The sequence below is a fragment of the Microchirus variegatus genome (genome assembly GCF_963457635.1).
Source record: "Microchirus variegatus genome assembly, chromosome: 15".
Lineage (NCBI taxonomy): Eukaryota > Metazoa > Chordata > Actinopteri > Pleuronectiformes > Soleidae > Microchirus > Microchirus variegatus.
Window position 1 is genome coordinate 1,780,165 of NC_139816.1, and position 20,646 is coordinate 1,800,810.

Consider the following 20,646-nt stretch of genomic DNA (forward strand, 5'->3'; position numbering starts at 1 on the left):
AATGTTTATTTTTACATTTCTAAAGATCACTGACGCGTCTCTGTCTCCGAGTAACAGACAGCGTAATATTGTGGTAATTAAAGAGTGTGATAAACGCACTGTCTTTATCTCTGCGTGACATCTGAACATCACTCATAATAAGAGACTCATGGTTTCTGTAAAAGAACATCATCATTTTTAACTTTCTTTTAACTTTGAGTTAACAAATTCTAATGTGTGTGTTGTGTGTTCTTGTACTTGCGGCATACTGAGGACCAGTGAGGGTTTTTAACCAACAAAGTGAGGACATTTTGGCCGGTCTTCACTTTGTTTTCATTAAAATAATTTCCTTTCTATGTTTTTTAACCCATCTCCTCAATTTGGTACAAAAAAAATAGTTTTCCAGCCCTAGTGTTTCACACACTTTTTGCTCTGGGGCTCCACCTGCAGACATGTTATGGTACGGCACCCAGTAGTTCTTTATAGATGTCATTCATGAAGGAGATATTTGTAATTGTGTTGATTTATAAAGTGGAAATGCTGGTCCTCACTTTGTCAGCACTTTTACCTGGTCGTCAGTATGCAGTAAGTACAAGAATGTGTGTGTGTGTGTGTGTGTGCGTGTGTTCTTGTACTTGCGGCATACTGAGGACCAGTGAGGGTTTTTAACCAACAAAGTGAGGTCATTTTTACGTAGTGAGGACATTTTGGCCGGTCCTCACTTTGTTTTCATTGAAATCACTTCCTTAGGTTGCTATAACATGCTATACTCAATTTGTCCCCCAAAAAAATTCACATTTTGGACGACATAGTATATAGTATGATGTTTTTGTCAAATTTTGGACCAAAAATTTTGGGTCAAATTTTTTTTTTCAAATTTTGGACCAAAAATTAAAAAAAAATCGAAAAAGTTTTCCAGCCCTTTTTGCTCTGGGGCTCAACCTGCAGACATTTTATGGTACTGCAACCAGCAGTTCTATATAGTTGTCATTCATGAAGGAGATGTTTGTAATTGTGTTGATTTATAAAGTGGAAATGCTGGTCCTCACTTTGTCAGCACTTTTACCCGGTCGTCAGTATGCAGTAAGTACAAGAATGTGTGTGTGTGTATCAAAGTTTCAGCCTCATTAACAGTGGAAGTAGACTTGTCATGGATGACGGACAGAAATTCCTTACAGTCGATGGCAAATGTTTCCTGAGGTGTGACCACACACTGGGAGGTCATGTGACTGCTGTGTCGTCGACTTTCTGTCTCTTTGACCGTGTTGGTGAAACGCGTTGTTGTTGTTGTTGATGTAAAAGTGTGAGATAAGTGAGGAATGTAAACTTCTTATGAAGTGAGTTTCACATGCACAGACAGAGAGAGAGTGTTATACTGTGAGTGCAGCTGTGATCTCGAGGTAAAGATTTCATACAGAATCAACAACTGGAGCTTATGAATGAATGAATGAATGAATGAATGAATGAATGAATGAATGAAGCCACATGTACCTTTAGAACCTCTGTATTTTAAGCTCACATACACTACCGGTCAAAAGTTGTTGTTTTTTTGTGAAATTCAAGTCCAATGAATATCTTGAATTGGTACAAAGGTAAGTAGTGAACTGCAAGAGGTTAAAAGGTAAGGTTACCCAAAAACGAAAAATAAGAAAGTCGGGCGGCTCACAGGACAACAGCTTCATAGAAGTCGTAGTAAGAAAGTTCAGTTTCGACTGTGAAGACTTGGAGTTGCAGGTTTGAACAGTCGAGTTGCAGAAAAGAAAGTCACTTCTAAGACGTCAGAATAAGAAGAAGAAGAAGAAGAAGCTCGACTGGGCCACGAAACACAGACAATGGACGACTGAAGTCTGGAAGAAGGTGTTACGGAGTGATGAATCAAAGTTTGAAATCTTCGCTTCATCACGCAGGAGTTTTGTAACTAGAATCCGTTCATTAAAATGATTCCTTCAAAAGATTTGTTTACCGAATCGTTCAGTGCTTAGCAGGAGCCCAGTGCCCTGCTACGTGACTCACGTCCTCAGCCACAGTTCACCAGTTCTCTGTGTGTCAGTTTGTTCGTTTGCAAATCATGACTGAGTCAGTGTACTGACGACACGAACGAATCAGCACGGCAGACACAGTTCTTCTTACGAATCACTCCCTCCGCGCTCGGCGCACGTTGGCCGCCGTCGTTTGCCTGAAGATTCGCAAGTGAGTGACGGCGGCGAATGACTTCACGAGTGATTCACAAAACACGGAGGTTCCACTCCCGGCCGCCACGATCGCTGCTGAGCTCAACTGAACTAAGAAAGGAACGAATCAGTTCATGAAGTGATCCCAGTCAGTTCGTTCACTCAAACGGTTCGTTCTTTCGAGCAAATCAGTCCATGAAGTGATCCCAGTCAGTTCGTTCACTCAAACGGTTCGTTCTTTCGAACAAATCAGTTCATGAAGTGATCCCAGTCAGTAAGTTCACTCAAACGGTTCGTTCTTTCGAACAAATCAGTTCATGAAGTGATCCCAGTCAGTTCGTTCACTCAAACGATTTGTTCTTTCGAACAAATCACTCATGAACGACACGACACTAACTCTCAGAGACTTGTCTTGTGATTCTCTTGTGGCTTTGGCTCTGTCAGACCTCTTCATGTCAGAGTTTGTCCAGTTTCTGAGTGAAGGAAACTGTACTCACTGACACCTCGGCTTTCTTATTTTTCGTTTTTGAATAAACTTAGCTTTTTATTTTAACCTCTAGCAGTTCACTATTTACCTTTGTACCATTTCAAGCTATTCACTAACTTGAATGGCTTGAATTGCAATAAAAAACTGGAAAAATTGGGATGTATTCCAGTGTCTGAGGCTCCAGATTTCAATGATATAGACCGTGAACATAGACTGATGAACAAAGATCACTAAGTCCTTAAATAAATGTGAAATACTGACATCTCCTTAGTAACGTCTGTGGTTTGTGTGTCCTCAGGTCTCTGCTCCAAAGTAAATGTCTATGTTTGACCTCCGCAAACAAACAGCAGGAAAAACCAAAATAAGTGACAGAAACACAGTGTGTTTTTCATAAGTGGCCAGCAGAGGGACATCCATGAAAAACATGAAAAACAAACCTCAAAACATTGATGATGATGGTGTAGTTTTAGGAACAAGTGGAACATCAGTGTGAGGAAAAAATATCTCAGGACGTTCATTCATTCATTCATTCATTCTTTGTCAAACGTTAGGAACGAAGGTCATCAGCCAATCACTGAGCAGACGTACAGAGACAAGCATTCACACTGAGCTTCAGCAGCAGACAAGTGGACGACATGTGACTGAAGGTGACCCTCAGTGTTCATCTGATCCAATGACTGTGCAAAGTGTAAAGGTGTCTGGTGTCAATCAAGATGTCAAACACAGGGCTCCGCCTCCCTCTGGTCCAGGGAAACATATTTTTGTTAAAGGAAAAGCTAAATAAGGCGAGAAAAGAAGACGCAGCTACGACAAAACACGTGGAAACTACGTGTGAAGTCAGCTGAAGGAGTTTCATTATTACAAATACTTAGTTATTTATCTCTAATACGTTATTACACTATTGAATGATAATGAGGGTTTTGATTTTCTTAGTTTGTATATATTATAGTTCATATACATACTGTCCATCCTGTGTTTATATTTTGAAGCAAAATAGACAATTCATGAACGTTTTACACGACTTCTCGGTTCAAAAGTCTCTTCTACACATCAACATGTTAAATGTCAAGAAATGGACTACGTACACTACCGGTCAAAAGTTTGGGCTCACTTAGAAACGTCCTTATTTTTTAAGGAAAATCGCTTTTTTTTTTTCAATGAATTCAATGAATATAACATTAAATTAACCAGAAATACTCTCTATACATTGTTAATGTGGTAAAAAAGTCTGGTTTTTAATAGAATATGTACCTAGGTGTATGGAGGCCCATCTCCAGTGTTCTAATTGTGTTTGCTAACGGCGTCAGAAGGCTATTGGATGATTAGAAAACCCTTGAGCAATGATGTTAGCACATCTGAAAACAGTTTGACCAAATGGCAAAAATTATTATTTTGAGTAAAAATCATTATTTCTAATCTTGTCGATGTATTTACTGTATTTTCTATTCATTTTGCAACTCTTCTGATGAATAAAAGTCTGAATTTTAAAGGAAAACACAAAAATTGTATAGGTGAGCCCAAACTTTTGACCGGTAGTGTAGACTGTGTTGATTGTGTTGACTGTGTTGACTGTGTTGTGTTTCCTGTGAATCATTAAGACGCTCAGTGTTCCCTGACGTTTCGTTGCGTCTGTGCCGACGCTCACGTCTCGCCACCGACGCCGCGTTCTTCCGGGAATGAGTTCAGCTGCAAACTCAGTGTGAGAAGATGTCTGTAACTATGGCAACAAGGACTCAGAGTTATGTAATGACGGGAGCGAGTGAATGAGCGAGGACAACTGCGAAAACCTACAGATGTATAAGAATGAGAGAGGCTGAGTCGGCACTGAGACTCCAGAGTGAAAGAACCTGTGGACGAAGCTCAATAACAAACAGTTCTGCCAACGGCTGCTTCAACCTCACTGGAAACACTTTGGTTTGATGTCGGTTGACATTCGGGGTTTTTGTTTGTGTCGTTCGCCACACACACACACAAACGCGCGCGCACACACACACACACAGAAGGACAAGTCCACACATGGACACCAACTGTGTGCTGCCTGTTCTACCTCTGCACCACCCTGCAGATTCTCTCGGGGGGAAAGTAGTTTATTATGATAACAGGAAGCGTCTTAAATTAGTGAGCAGTGTGGCTGCGACTTCAGAGGAGGCTGAAAATAGCGTCTCACACACACACACACACACACACACACACACGTGTAAGCTGGTGGGCGTGCTCACATGTTTTCAGATGTTAGCGTGTGCTCTCTCATTTAGCTACTTATACTCTCACAGTGGCCACAGTTGGACAAACACTGCGCACTGATGCACTCAGTGACGCCGTCACTTCTGTTAGTCGACAGGAGGAGGATTTAACACTGAGATCAGATCAAGATTCACCGACGTCTAACACGAGTGAAAAGACGTGGGCAAACGTCGTGTTTTGCTTTGAACTCGCGTTGCTTGTGTGGCGTCAGAGTGAAAAGTGAGCGTGCAACAGTTTGTGTTTGACTGCTGTGTTTTTAAAGATATGGCGATATGTGAAAGAGCACAGACAAGAAATCTACTCTCTTAGAAATAAGGGTTCCAAAAGGGTTCTTCTACAAGGGCTGAGGTTCTACCTGGAAACATTTGCTTCTGAAAAAAAGTTTTTCAAGGGTTCCTGGTAACTAATGGTTCCAGTAAGAACCATTTTGATCAAGAGAATCCTTTAAAACCCCTTTCCTGAATAAAGTCTTTTAGGGTTTTGGAGGAACCCTCCAAAAGGGTTCCAGGTAGAACCTTTATAAAGGTATAAAGGTTCTACCTGGAGCCAAAAAGGGTTCTCTATGAGGACATGCTGAAGAAACCTTATATGGTTCTACTTTGCACTTTTATTTCTAAGAGTGTAATCATTGTCATGTTTGCACACATTCAGTTTCGTGCTGATTTTAAATGGTAAAAAAAAACACATTGAATGATTGAATTGATTTTCGTCTATTTGCTGTAAATCTCAGTTTGAGAATTCATAAAGAAGTTGTTTTTGAGGTCAACGTCCAGCACTGATTCTGTATTTATCTTATATTTATAATGTCTATATTGTACATAATGGCACTGTTCTGTTTATTTTATATAAAACAGTCGTCAACACTGACCTTTGCTCCTGTTGGTCCAACTAATCCACCAGAGCCGGGTCGTCCTGGTCCTCCCTGGGTTTGAAAACAAAGACACAAAGAAAGTGAAAACCTAATCCACACTAGTCCAGTATTTATCTTCTCTCTCTTGTCTTCTTTACATCTGAAGTAGAGTGATTTTGTGTTGAGGGTCATAAACGTCCTCTTACCACTGATCCAGTCTCTCCAGGAGGTCCTGGGTCACCCATCGCTCCAGGAGGACCCTGTTCAAAACATACAACTATTATTACTGTTGTCATATTAGCATTAATATTGTTATTGTGAATGTCCACAGCAGATTTCAGGGTTATTGAGTTTACTGAACTGAGTTCTTCAGGTGAACAGTTTCTCCAACTGAGATGATGATGCTTTTACTCAACAAGACTATAACAAGAGAATCTGACCTGAGGAACAAAGCAGTTCCTAATCTCACCTTAGGTCCTGGAGGCCCTGGTTCTCCCGGTGAGCCTGGTTCCCCTCTGTCTCCCTGAGAATCAGCAGTAAAATGCAGGAGAATCATCAGGACATCAGGACTGGCAGCAGGTCAGAGAGAAGCCAGATACAACTGCTGCTTTGAGAACTCACCGTTTCACCGAGTAGACCAGGATCCCCTCTCAGTCCTGGAGGGCCAACATCACCCTGGACACAAAGTACACATCAGATTTTTACATCTCTAAAAGGGTTCTTCTACAAGGGCTGAGGTTCTACCTGGAACCATTTGCTTCTGAAAAAACATTTCCTGAAGAAAGGATTTTAAAGTGTTCTCGGTAACACTGATGGTTCCAGTAAGAACCATTTTGATCCAGAGAACCCTTTAAAACCCCTTTCCTGAATAAAGGCTTTTAAAAGGGTTCTTGGTGGAACCCTCTAATAGGGTTCTCCTATGAGGACAAGCCGAAGAGCCTCATATGGTTCTACTGAGCACTTTTATTTCTAAGAAGGTCTACAGCTCATTATGACATTCTAACACTGATCATTTAGAAGTGTGAAGAGCAGATGTGTTACCTTCAGCCCTGGTAGTCCAGCAGAACCAGGTTCTCCACGAGTGCCGTCTTTACCCTGCACACAGACACAACTTTGACTGAGAACGCGTGTCGCGCACAAACCGCATATGAGGAGATGATCAAGAGATGATGTAGAGATCAGCACTTACAGGCTTACCATCGGGTCCTGGAGGTCCTTCCCTGCCTTTCTCGCCTCTGAATCCCTGCAAAAATGAGGAGAATCATCACAAACACATTCATCTGGAGAGTGAATCAGAGGCAGAATCACGACAACAGGTCACAAAGTGCATCTTAACAAATGCGTTACCATGCGTCCTGGTGGGCCGCGCTGTCCTGGAGGTCCAACGACACAGTTACAGTCTTCTTCCTCCTCCTCCGGTGTGAGCGTCCTGTTCAGAGGACACTGAGGAAACAGGAAATATCACGTCTTAACCTTTCTATTCACTCCAGAGTTAAGTCACATCAACACGTGAGAGGAAAGATTATCAGAGAAAGTTGACTCACCCTGTCGTCATCCTGAGAAAGAGAACACAGTCATGGTTATAATGATGAGTGAGGACTGGACTGTGTGTCTGAGTGTGAGTGTGAGTGTGAGTGTGCAGCTGTTACCACAGAGAAGATCTCACAGGCTGTTTCTCTGTCGCTCTGATGAGGATCACAGTACAGACGCAGCTTCTGGATCTCCACCTGTGTCACCACCACCACCACCACAACAACGACAACAACGACAACAACAATTCATTTTAAATCCTCAGCAGACAGAACAGTAGAGCAGAGTATTTAAGGAAAACCTTTCACAAGTGGAAAGAAGCACCAAAATAAAATCCTTGGGGATTAAGACTTTTGTTAAAACCCATTAGCCACACAAAAATCAAGATGGCTGCCATTTTTCTTCCAAGATGGCCGACAATTCAAGCTCTGAAAAGGCTATTTTCTGGGCAACTTTGTATAAAATTGCCTAATAGGTATAATCTTGATATCAAATCACATATTTGTGACCACAGAGAAGTCAGATTTATTATACTGGAGCGGCTAAGAAGCTTCCTTTATATTCCTTTATGTTCATCGTTTGACACCAAAATCAATGAAATCGGCCCAGGAAATTAACCCTAGAACACCAGTGACGGGTGGTTTTCACCCGAGCAAATACATGTATGTGATTTTCAAGAAAGTTTTCATCTTCATTATAATTTTTTTTTCCTTATTTTCCAGTAATTTTGGAGCATTTTTATATTTGCCCCCCCATGATGCTTTTCTTTCATTTTGTTAGACATGACACAGTTTAAAATAAAAGAACACGACTCAAATGTGTCATGTATTGTCATGTTTTGCTATATTCTAATGACAAGTACTTTTTATTGGGTGTATTTATTATCTCGGGTAAAAAAATCGTATTTATTCTTATTCTTATTATTCTATATTCTTGTTCTTACTTTTTTATATACTGTTGTTTTCAAACTCAATGCTGCCTCTTATTTTCTTTACCGGTTGCCAAGCAACGACATTTCGTTGCCAGTTTTTCCGCTGTTGTGTTCTCTGTGCAATGACAATAAAAGGAAGTCTAAGTCTAAATCACCCGGCGGTTAGTGATGGTGTTTTGAATTTGAGCGATAGTGTTCTCGGGTTAAATTCTGATGTAATGGCGACCATTTTTAAAGATGGCCGCCGTTTTCCATTGGGAAATTTACAAGGCTAATGGGACTTTTCAAAATAACGACCCAAGAGGCACAATTCGGTCAAATGTTGGTGCTTGGATTGTTTTGCTAATCTGCTCGACGAGAACAGATGTAATAATAATGCGACCATGTGCACTCACAGGCACGGTGACATCACTTCCTCTCTTCTTTGCCACCTGCGTCTCCCCGTTGATATAAATGGGCTCCGCCGGCTGCAGCTCGACTTCCTGTGTCATGTGGTCGTCCAGGTAAGCGATGACCTGCTGAGGCCTCACCAGGAGTTTCAGCTGATGCCATTTTCCGTCGTAGAGTTTCTAAAAAAAACAGACGAAGGGCACAGTGAGACAAAGTCTGAAGCTTTTCCTTCATTTATGAGCCTGAAACACGTCTTTGTTCAGCAGGAAACCTGGCTGTGAAAACCGTTATTAACTTGTCAAATCCTCATCCCCGGGGTTTCTGTTGGCAGTCGTCGTGATGTTTGATTTAATCTGGGCTTGTGTCAGTTTAAGCCGAGAGTTTGATTTCCCCCCTAAATGCTCCACAAACACTTGTGAGCAGCGACACATTAAGACCAAAGCAAACAGACACAGAGCGGCGAGAATTCTGCGACTGTGACCGCGACAAATCACAGGCTCAGAGCTGCAGCCACATCAAAACAAATCAACTCACACACACATTACACATAATGACAACTTTCTCCGCTCTGCAGTGTGTGTGTGTGTGTGTGTGTGTTCTTGTACTTGCGGCATACTGAGGACCAGTGAGGTAATTTTGACCGGTCCTCACTTTGTTTTCATTGAAATCACTTCCTTAGGTTGCTATAACATGCTAAAGTCAATTTTTTAAAAAAAAAATAAAAAAAAAATTTGGACGACATAGTATAGTATGACGTTTTTGTCAAATTTTGGACCAAAAATTGTGGGTACATTTTTTTTTCAAATTTTGGACGACATCGTATAGTATGACGTTTTTGTTAAATTTTGGACCAAAAATTTTGGGTTAATTTTTTTCTCAAATTTTGGACGACAAAGTATAGTATGACGTTTTTGTCAAATTTTGGACCAAAAATTTTGGGTAATTTTTTTTTCAAATTTTGGACGACCTAGTATAGTATGACATTTTTGTAAAATTTTGGACCAAAAATTTTGGGTACATTTTTTTTCAAATTTTGGACGACATAGTATAGTATGACGTTTTTGTCAAATTTTGGACAAAAATTTTTTTGTCAAAGATTTTATAAAATTTTTGGACGACATAGTATAGTATGACTTTATGGCAAATTTTGGGTACATTTTTTTTTTTCAAATTTTGGACGACATAGTAGTATGACGTTTTTGTCAGATTTTGGACCAAAAATAATTTAAAAAATAAAAAAATAAAAAAAGTTTTCCAGCCCTTTTTGCTCTGGGGCTCCACCTCCAGACATTTTATGGTACTGCAACCAGTGGTTCTTTGTAGATGTGATTCATGAAGTAGATATTTGTAATTGTTTTGATTTATAAAGTGGAAATGCTGGTCCTCACTTTGTCAGCAACCCAGTCCTCAGTAGGGAGCAAGTACAAGAATGTGTGTGTGTGTGTTGGGTTGAAGGGAGGTGGGAGTCTTTTTGGAAAAACTAACTCGCTCGTGTCCAACAGGATGTATTATTAACTGCAGCTTCCATGGAAACAGAGCTGCGTTCTCACATCCCAGAAGGTAAACACCGTGGTTTTAGAGCAGGAAACGTTAACGCCGACTTCCATCCCATGACATCTTCACCAGCGTCACTGTCAACTGAAGCCAACGCGCACTGAAGTTAAAGACTACAACTAAGTTTCAGGGACTGGAATCAAAGTCAGAGTACAATGTCGGCTTTCAGTAAGGGAAATGTCAAACTGTAACTGTAGCACGGACTGTACATAATAATAATAACAATAATCTTTATTTACAGAGCACCTTTCAAAGTGCTTGAACAAAGCAATGTCAGAAACAATAAAAAACAACACATCATCAGTGACAGTGATAAAAGATCAAATCAACCCCTATTAAAAGCCAAATTAAAGAGATATGTTTTCAATTTCTTTTTAAAAATGGCTGCCATTCTTAGGTCTAAAGGGAGAGTGTTCCAGGAACAACTAAAAGACAGGCAGGAGTGTTCTATAAAAAGAGAGCAAATCGCCAAAATATAAGATGGTGCGAGGTTATTTAAGACTTAATAAATGAGTAAAAGAACTTTAATATCTATCCTAAAAGAAACTGGCTGAGGAGTAATGTGATTTCTTTATTTTGTTAGTTTTGTCACTTAAAATCCTGTTTCTTCAGTGACTTTCTAGGAAGACCAGTCAAAAGGGAATCGCAGTCGTCCAAACGACGAGTTATTAAAGCACGTACAAGTGTTCCAGCATCATCCTGACTTCAAAAAGGTCTCGTTTTGGCCATGTTTCTAAGGTGAAAACAATGACGTTTTTGCACAAAATGTTATTTTAAAGGCGCCATATGTAAGAATGTGGCCAAAAACAGTTACTACATTCAAATTCAAAATACCGAGGTCTTTTAGGTTTCCTTTTCTGACGCAACTGGCAACCCGTGGTTGCTCGGCAGCTGAGACTCTACTGGCTGCAATGATTAGTAGACGGCGGTAGGTGGCGCCACATGCCAAAACATGATTTCAAAACATAAACATGATTTGCAGTCTGCAAAATATTTTTTTTAATGCAAATATTTTGTCTGCACTGTTGTTGTTGGTGAGTTCAGTTTGTTATATGAACATTATTCCTGAGTCTCTGTGACATATTAGGAGGATTTTATCATTTATTACATAATGCACCTTGAAATGTTTAATCCTGTTCAAATTTCAAATTTAACAGATACAATCTGGTGTTCATGTACAACTACAAGGTTTTCTTTCAATAAAACCTTTTGTAAATTGTTAATACACTATTTAAACAGGACGTAAATGGTTAAAATAAGCAAAAAATGACAGATGGACATTTTGATAGATTGAGGTATTAAAGGGTTAAGAGAGTCCGGGTCGTGATAGAAGTGTTATTGTAATATTACATACATACACGGTCATTATAGCGTTGCTGAAACAGCAAATCTATCAACCTACGCACATAAATATGTCATTATGTTTTGTTTTTATCAGACCGAGAGACTGAATCTTCTTGAGAACATTAAACACAACTCTCTGACACTGACCTGAAATCCAGCTTTAAAGTCGACCCTTTGCTCTTGGCCGTGTGTCTCCGTGGTGATGAAGGAGACGCTTTTGTCTTTCCCGCTCAGCGTCACCGCGGCCTGGATGTCGCCGTCCTTCGACAGCACCCTCCAAAGGTCAAAGGGCAGCGTGGCAGAAGAGCCCTTTAACCGCAGCGTGGCTACAAAGACGTAGGATGGAGGGAGGCCTTCTGGGAAAATCTCTCTGGTATAAAAACAAAGTCAAACAGATAAATCATTAACGTGGCCAGGGCCGGCCCAAGCCTTCATGGGGCCCTCAGCAACAGTTAGAGTTTGGGGCCCTTTATTAAAGCTCATAATAAAGCAGTGATTGTGTTGCTTGCATCATCCCAAAGTCAGACTGGCATGTTTTCATGAATCGGAAGAATGATCTTTGTTGATTTTCACTTCGTACTCAAAATGGCACTAAGACGAGAATACGACGTCAGCCCGAAGAAGAAGTAACAAATAAAACAGTTTATTCTAATAAAAAATTTAAAAAATTTCAAGGTGCAAAAACGTTTAAAGAGCTACAAAAAAAACCTATCATAAAATAATCACTTTATATTATCATTAAACAGCAAAATAAAAGTAGTGCAGATATACAGACGTATTGAATCCAATCCACTTTATTTGTATAGCATGTTTTAAAAACAACAAAGTTACCAAAGTGCTGCACAACAGATACAAAAACAGTAAAATAAAGAAAGTTAAAAGTTAAAATACAATAAATTAAAAGCATATAAACGGCAAAAACCATACCCATAAGATCAGATACACACTAAGAAAAAAATATAAAAGAATGAAATAAACAAATAATTAAATCAGAAATAAATATGGTACTTTAACAAGATTACAAAGAAGCACAAAATGTAACTGAAAAATGTAAAATGTGCAAAAGACTAAAAATAAAAAAGAATAAAAAATTATGAAATGCTCTAGGGGGGCCCCTGGTGGTCATGGGGCCCTAAGCAGGTGCTTAGTTCGCTTATGCCTTTGGCCGGCACTGAATGTGGCCAATAATCCGAAGACGTGTGATTTCAGATTGTCAAAGAAATACCTGGTGTTTTCAGTGATGTCGGTGGACGCCGTCAGATCGTACGCCGTCTCAGAAACCAGAGAACCTGAGATCTTCTGAGCCTTCGCTTGAATCTTCAGACCCAACATCAGCTCAAAGCCTTTCTCGTCACGAGACGCCACCGGGATTCTGGTCGGACACACGGACTCTGGAAGGAGACAGTGAAGATCACAAAGAAGAACAGGATCGCCTTCTTTGACCTGGTGTTGATTGACCTTCTCTTAAAGGTCACATAGAGTGGTCCTGTTGCACATATATGTTAGTTATGGAGGTCTACTTACATACATTAACTTGTTTTTATGCTCAAAAACCTCCTAGTTGCTGTAAACGAGCCAATTACAGCAGATCCTCTTTTCTGACGCTGTTCCTGAGCCGCGAGATTTCAGACTCAACTCTCTCACCCAACAGACTGTGTTGTGATTGGCCAGTACCCGGAAGTGACATATTCAGCACACCCGCTCTCAGAAGCACAGCTCCCCCCTCTGGAACGGTGGATGCACTGCTCCTCATTATCAAAACATTGTTTTAACAGTGTTTAAAAATAGCTTCTTCACGACTCCCCGCCGCAGTCCCTTTGACGACCTTTGACCCGGAGTCAGACCCAGAGTCAGAAGACACTGTCGCTCGTGAAACACCTCCACAACGGACGTTATTCTTCTTCTGCGGTTCAATGTACGCAACCGGATGTGCCCGGACTAGTGCCCGGACTAGTGCCCGGAGCAGGAGGATCTGCTGTTCAGGAGAACCGCTGTTTACGTAACCGGACCGGGTTTTTTCAGAGATCTCGCTGAGCCTGAGATTACAATAAAACACAGCGTTCTCAGCAGTGGCTGAACCGTTTGTTTAGACCAGTGGTCCCCAAACTATGGCCAGCCTCCACATTTGGCCCGGCCCCCTGAACAATACCAGAGACCATTATGATTTTTTCTGGCCATGCGAAAATCCTGACTAGCCCCTGAACGGAATAATGGCAAAAAGGTTAGGCAAGACCTTTTTTTTCTATGAAGAACCCAGAGAGGGTTATTTGGTTATTATTCATTTCCTGACTTTTTTTTCTGTAAAGATCCCACAAAGGGTTATTAATATTTGGGTTATGTGTGGCCTTTTGAAAACAATAAATGTTTGCGTATAGGCACCCCTGTGATCGTCACACTTTACAAACCGACTCTGGCCCCCATCAGAGAATGGAAAAGTTATGTGGCCCTCACAGGAAAAAGTTTGGGGACCGCTGGTTTAGAACCTTCAGGGCTTCATTAACAAGGTAATGACGCAGATACACACTAAAAAAAACAGCGTTAATAGGAACTTCCTGTCTATGTGACCCTTAAACAAAGCAGTCATGACTCTGGTGGTTCCTGACCTTCACAGAGCTTCTGCTCCATGGCGTCTCGGATGCGGTCGATGGTGGTGTAATCCTCCGCGTACAGGACGTACGTGGACGAGGGTCTGTTGGCGATGGACACCAGCTCCGACGTGGTGATCTCGCTTCCGACGCCGACCGCAAACACGGTGACGCCCTGAGCTCGGGCCTCCACGCTGGCGTCCACCTACACAAACAAACGCGGGTCAGGAACACTTTTTTTTTCTCTCCACACACTGGGACCGCTCTCGCGGCGACATTTACCACGTCGTCCTGAGATTTGCCGTCAGTCACCACCACGGCGATGCGGTTCTTGACTCGGCTGAGTCGCTGCGACGAGGAGAAGACGTGGTCCACGGCGAACTTGATGGCACGTCCGGTCTAAAAGCAGAGAGCGTGAAACACACACAAGTGTGTGTGTGAAGCGCTGTGTTCAACAGTTCTCATCCACAGAGGGAGAATGAAATCAAATATATCCACACAGAAAAGAAGTTTACCAAACGTATAAAGTGCGTAAACTATAAAGAGGAAGGATGTGCTGTAAAGACGGTTTTATGTTTTATGGCGTTGCCGTGGTTACCGCGGTCATGTTGCTGCAGATGCACCTGCTGCGCTGCACTGTGGTCGTTCATTACGCGCTTGTTTTTAGACGCGGTGACGTTTTTCTACGTAGTGAAGACTTTAAAGGACATTTTATTATACGTTTTAAGAGCAAAAATCCTGGTCCTGCACCAGTCGACGAGAGAGATGAGAACATGAAGCAGGACATTGACCTTTAAACTCTTTTAATGTCGGATAATTAAAAGGCGCCACATGTAAGAATGTGGCCAAAAAACGGTTACTACATTCAAATTCAAAATACCGAGGTCTTTTAGGTTTCGTTTTCTGACGTAACTGGCAACCCGTGGTCGCTCGGCAGCGGACCTGGACCAGAAGTTCCTATTAAGGCTGTTTTTTAGTGTGTATCTGCGTCATTACCTTGTTTATGAAGCCCTGAAGGTTCTAAACAAACAGTTCAGCCACTGCTGAGAACGCTGTGTTTTATTGTAATCTCGGGCTCAGTGAGATCTCTGAAAAAAACCCGGTCCGGTTACGTAAACAGCGGTTCTCCTGAACAGCAGATCCTCCTGCTCCGGGCACTAGTCCGGGTACTAGTCCGGGTACATCCGGTTGCGTACATTGAACCGAAGAGGAAGAATAACGTCTCTGTGGCGGGGAGTCGTGACGATGCTATTTTTAAACACTGTTAAAACAATGTTTTGATAATGAGGAGCAGTGCATCCACCGTTCCAGAGGGGGGAGCTGTGCTTCTGAGAGCGGGTGTGCTGAATATGTCACTTCCGGGTACTGGCCAATCACAACACACTCTGTCTTCTGGGGGTGAGATTTATGTCTGAAATATCGCGGCTGGGGAACAGCGTCAGAAAAGAGGATTTCTATCGGCTCGTTTACAGCAACTAGGAGGTTTTTGAGCATAAAAACAAGTTAATGTATGTAAGTAGACCTCCATAACTAACATATATGTGCAACAGGACCACTCTATGGGAGCTTCAATGCAAATATTTTGTCTGTACTGTTGTTGTTGGCGAGTTCAGTTTGTTATATGAACATTATTCCTGAGTCTCTGTGACAGATTAGGAGGATTTTATGATTTATTACATAATGCACCTTTAAAGATGAAACCAGTTGATTTTAAACTACTTAATGAAGAGAATTATGTCATTATATCTCTGCACAGTATAATCCTCATACTGATATAGTTAAATACTAAGATGAACTCATTCAACCAAGCGTGTGCAGACCGTGTTTAAGTCTCTGTATCTGTTGACCTATGCGTGTGTTTCTATGTTAAAATGTTATATTAAAGAAAAGATAGACAGTACATCTCTGTGGGTGCTGTAAAGTGGTTTAAAAATGAAGTTGGTATCGGCTCATGAATAACTGGAAAATAATCGGTGCATCCCTTAATTTACCTGGTTGGCAATCCCATACTGCACACAGGAAGTGGGTTTTTTTTCCAGATAGAGACAGTCAGAGGTAAAGAGGATGTAGAATGACTGAAAGTGTCCGGATCTCCCAGGAAAAGGTTACAGGTGGACATATAAAGACCTTGTTAGCATAACGATGATGTGACTGCAGGCTCACCTGTGTGTTTCCTCCCAGGTAAGTGATGCTCTGTATGGCCTGGATCAGCTCCGCTCCACTCTGGTGTTTCCCCAGTGGAATCTCCAGACGTGGTGTGTCACTGTACTGGATCACACACACCTGCAGCACAGGGACACACACACACACACACACACACACACACACATTTATATTTAAACTTCATTTAAAGTAAGACGTTATTATAGATGACGGTCACCTGTGTGTAGTGGGAGCTGATGTCAAACTGGCTGCTGATGTTAATGAGCCACTGTTTGGCCGCGTCAAAGTCAGCGAAGCCGACGCTCCACGAGCCGTCGACGATGTAGACGAGGTCATTCACGGCAGTGCTGCAGCCTACAGAGACACAGAGAGAGAGACATGGGGACACAGAGAGAGAGACATGGGGACACAGAGAGAGAGACATGGGGACACAGAGAGAGAGACATGGGGACACAGAGAGAGAGACAGAGAGAGAGACAGAGAGAGACAGAGACACAGAGAGAGAGACAGACAGACATACAGAGACACAGGGACAAAGAGACACAGACAGAGACACAGACAGAGACACAGACAGAAACAAAGAGACAAAGACACAGAGACAGACAGAGACAGAGACACAGAGACAGACAGAGACAAAGAGACAGAGACAGACAGAGACAAAGAGACAGACAGAGACACAGGGACAAAGAGACACAGACAGAGACACAGACAGAGACAAAGAGACACAGACAGACAGGGACAGAGACAGAGACACAGACAGACACAGAGACACAGACAGAGACACAGACACAGAGACACAGACAGAGACACAGAGACAAAGAGACAGAGAAACAGAGACAAAGAGACAGAGACAGACAGGGACAGAGACACAGACAGAGACACAGACTCGGAGACACAGAGACAAACACAGACACAGACAGAGACACAGAGACAGACACAGACAGAGACACAGACACAGACATAGACACAGACAGAGAGAAAGAGACACAGACAGACAGGGACAGAGACAGACACAGACACAGAGACAGACAGAGACAGAGACACAGACAGAGACACAGACAGAGACACAGACACAGACACAGACACAGACACAGACAGACACAGACACAGACAGAGACACAGACAGAGACACAGACACAGACAGAGACACAGACAGACAGGGACAGAGACAGAGACACAGTCAGACACAGAGAGAGACAGACAGAGAGACAGACACAGAGACACAGACAGAGACACAGACACAGAGACAAAGAGACAGAGAAACAGAGACAAAGAGACAGAGACAGACAGGGACAGAGACACAGACAGAGACACAGACACAGACAGAGACAGACACAGACACAGACACAGACACAGACACAGACAGAGACAAAGAGACACAGACAAACAGGGACAGAGACAGACACAGAGACACAGACAAACAGGGACAGAGACAGACAGAGACACAGACAGAGACAGACACAGACACAGAGACACAGACAGAGACAGAGACACAGACAGAGACACAGACAGAGACAGAGACAGAGACAGAGACAGAGACACAGAGTCAGCAGTTAAGACAGTAAAGTATTCATTGTGTTCTAAAGATGTTTGTCAGAGTGTTTTTTACCTGCTCTGACGTCATCGTCCTCCTCTGCAGCTTCAACTGAGGTCAGGAGTAAAACTGCACTGCAGACTGACCAGAGCCACATGGCTGTGTGTGTGTGTGTGTGTGTGTGTGTGTGTGTGTGTGTGTGTGTGTGTGTGTGTGTGTGTGTGTGTGTGTGTGTGTGTGTGTGAGCTGTCCACCTCTGTCCACTGTGACCTGGCTGAAACACAAACAGTTCACAAGCTTGATGTTTAGTCATTTTAATAAAGATAAAGGTACATTTACCATATTGTTACCAACAACAACAACAACAACAACAACACGTGACATAATTATGGCTAAAACGCCACTGAGCGCGGTCGTGATTGCGCTCACGATCGCCGTCTTTCAGCAGTGTCGTCTCTGAATCCACCAGACGCCTGTTAAATATTGACATTTCAGACATTTGCTAAATGTTGGAGATTAACGTTAATATTTTCAGGGATTTTTAAGTCTTTCTTAACTTTAATCTACAGTATGATATTGTCGTCGCAGAAGGAACTAAACAAAAAAAAAAAAAAAAAACACCATACAGATACCAGGTTCCATCACTGATGGAGAAGCGACCCAACATTTGCATATAGTGTCGCTGCACACAGGAAGTGATTGGTCTGACAGCGAGATTGAGACGGTAAAGTGAGACGTTGTTCGACCATGTTCTGTTGATCCTTTAAAATAACTTTATTTTGAAGGGTCACTCAGTTGTAACTATGTGTGTGTGTGTGTGGTGTGTTCATGTTGGCTCCACAAACCACAAGAAAATAACAACAGGAGCAGTGCATGCTGGGAAAGGCACAGAAACGCTGGCGCAGGTTTTAAAGACGGAGCAGAGAAACATTCACCACAGTCTTTCTTTAACTCTCTGTGGGTTCAACAATCAACATTTTAGGATTTTATTTCACCTCAAAAACAGCTCAACAACAAACTTCACTGTGGAAAATTAGTCTCAATAAATGAAGCTGGTAAAAACTGACAAATCCTGAAATATAATAAGAATTGAAGCTGAAATATGAGACGGAAAATGGACAAAATAATACAACTAAAAACATGCTAAACTTATTTCTAACCCCAAAAATGTGAATAACAGAAGCTAAAATACAATGAATTAACTTGATATTTTTAAATTAAGCACAAGACCAGATTTTCTGCAACACAAACTTCTTATGAATGAAGACATACACACAGTAGGAAGATTGTGGTCAGTGTGTGTGTGTGTGTGTGTGTGTGTGTGTGTGTGTGTGTGTGTGTGTGTGTGTGTGTGTGTGTGTGTGTGTGTGTGTGTGTGTGTGTTCTTGTACTTGCAGCATACTGAGGACCAGTAAGGTTTTTTAACCAACAAAGTGAGGTCATTTGTACAGAGTGAGGACATTTTGGTCGGTCCTCACTTTGTTTTCATTCAAATCACTTCCTTAGGTTGTAAACATTCTATACTCAATTTGTCAAAAAAAAAAAAATCAAATTTTGGACGACATAGTATAGTATGACGTTTTGTCAAATTTTGGACCAAAAATGTTGGGTACAATTTTTTTTCCATTTTTTGGACGACATAGTAAAAATATGATGTTTTTGGCATATTTTGAACCAAAAAAATGTTGTCAAAGTTTTTGTCAAATTTTGGACCAAAAATTTTCGCTCAAATTTTTTTTTTAATTTTGGTCAACATAGTATAGTAGGACGTTTTTGTAAAATTTTGGACCAAATCCATCAATACTAATAAAATAATGAGCATAATGTTCACGTATAATAGTGAGTAAAAGTGGGGAAAAAACACTGCAGATTCAGATGATGTGAAGAATGAAAGTGATTCAAATGTGTTTTTAATTAAATAAATAAAAGTTCAGACTCTGTCTTTAAATAAATTCACCCTCAGTGTTATTTTAATTTAAAGATAATAAGGTTACACAGAAACACTTTCATTCTATACACAGTATTTTCCCATTGAGTTACATTCACTCTCTTTTTCCGTCACTGCTTCGTACGTATATTATTTACACATTCATTTAAATGTTTTACGTCTTCTTTATGGTTTGGACAAAATCTGAAGCCAAGGGTGGAGTCTGCGTAAATACAGAGGTCAGAGCGGGAGCTGAGTGTCTGACAGATACTGTTATTTAGTCTTTTTTTACTCTTTAAAGATCTAAATATGTTACATTTATGCATTAAATATATATATAAACAATGACAAGAATAATGTATATGTTGTATGCGGTGATCTTAATTCATTAAAATATATTCAAAGTTACTGTTTGACTTTTTGTGAGCGAGGAAATATTCACTACTACTTAACTTGTGTGTTAACTATTTTTTTTTATTGTTTAAATGTATTGTGTGTGTGATGGAACACGACGACATCACTCATCACACTTGTTATTGTTTGGATTAAAAGCCCTCTAGTGGCAGATACGACATACTGCGCAGTTAAATACCTATTTAGAAAGTGAGAAATATTTGAGAGATCGGTCAAAGTCAGACTTCATGTGCAGCTCTGGTTTAATCCGGACGTTAAATGAACGCAGACGTGAAGTTTTAGTGTTTAATGTGTCATTTTAAGAGAATAAAACATATATTTAAAGTCAGGGAATATTAAAATGTCAAAGAAAAAAAGCCTTTTATGACAATGAAATGGTGTTTGAGCAGAGTTTTGAAAATGTCAAACATGGGTGTGACTCTGAGGTTGAAGAATTTATTGTGCCGTCTTTGTGGAGCAGACACAGTTTACAGAGTTTTACAAAGAGCTGAAAAAAAAAAATGCTTTATTCTTCAACGTCCACTTTCCAACTGCGTTTGAGCC

General features: G+C 41.1%; 1 protein-coding gene across 1 annotated transcript; it reads right to left on the reverse strand.

The window, feature by feature from the left end:
• Window positions 1-5,769: 5,769 nt before the first annotated feature.
• LOC310937221 (collagen alpha-1(XXI) chain-like) lies at window positions 5,770-17,919 on the reverse strand (the record flags this gene model as incomplete). Its single annotated transcript, XM_083901450.1, has 17 exons — window positions 5,770-5,803; window positions 5,938-5,991; window positions 6,172-6,254; window positions 6,353-6,406; window positions 6,773-6,826; window positions 6,921-6,974; window positions 7,079-7,174; window positions 7,276-7,287; window positions 7,381-7,458; window positions 8,588-8,761; window positions 11,628-11,850; window positions 12,706-12,871; window positions 14,084-14,270; window positions 14,348-14,464; window positions 16,229-16,348; window positions 16,446-16,582; window positions 17,838-17,919. The coding sequence occupies 17 exons, from the start codon at window positions 17,917-17,919 to the stop codon at window positions 5,770-5,772; spliced, it is 1,725 nt and encodes a 574-aa protein (XP_083757576.1).
• Between the last annotated feature and the right edge of the window lie 2,727 nt (window positions 17,920-20,646).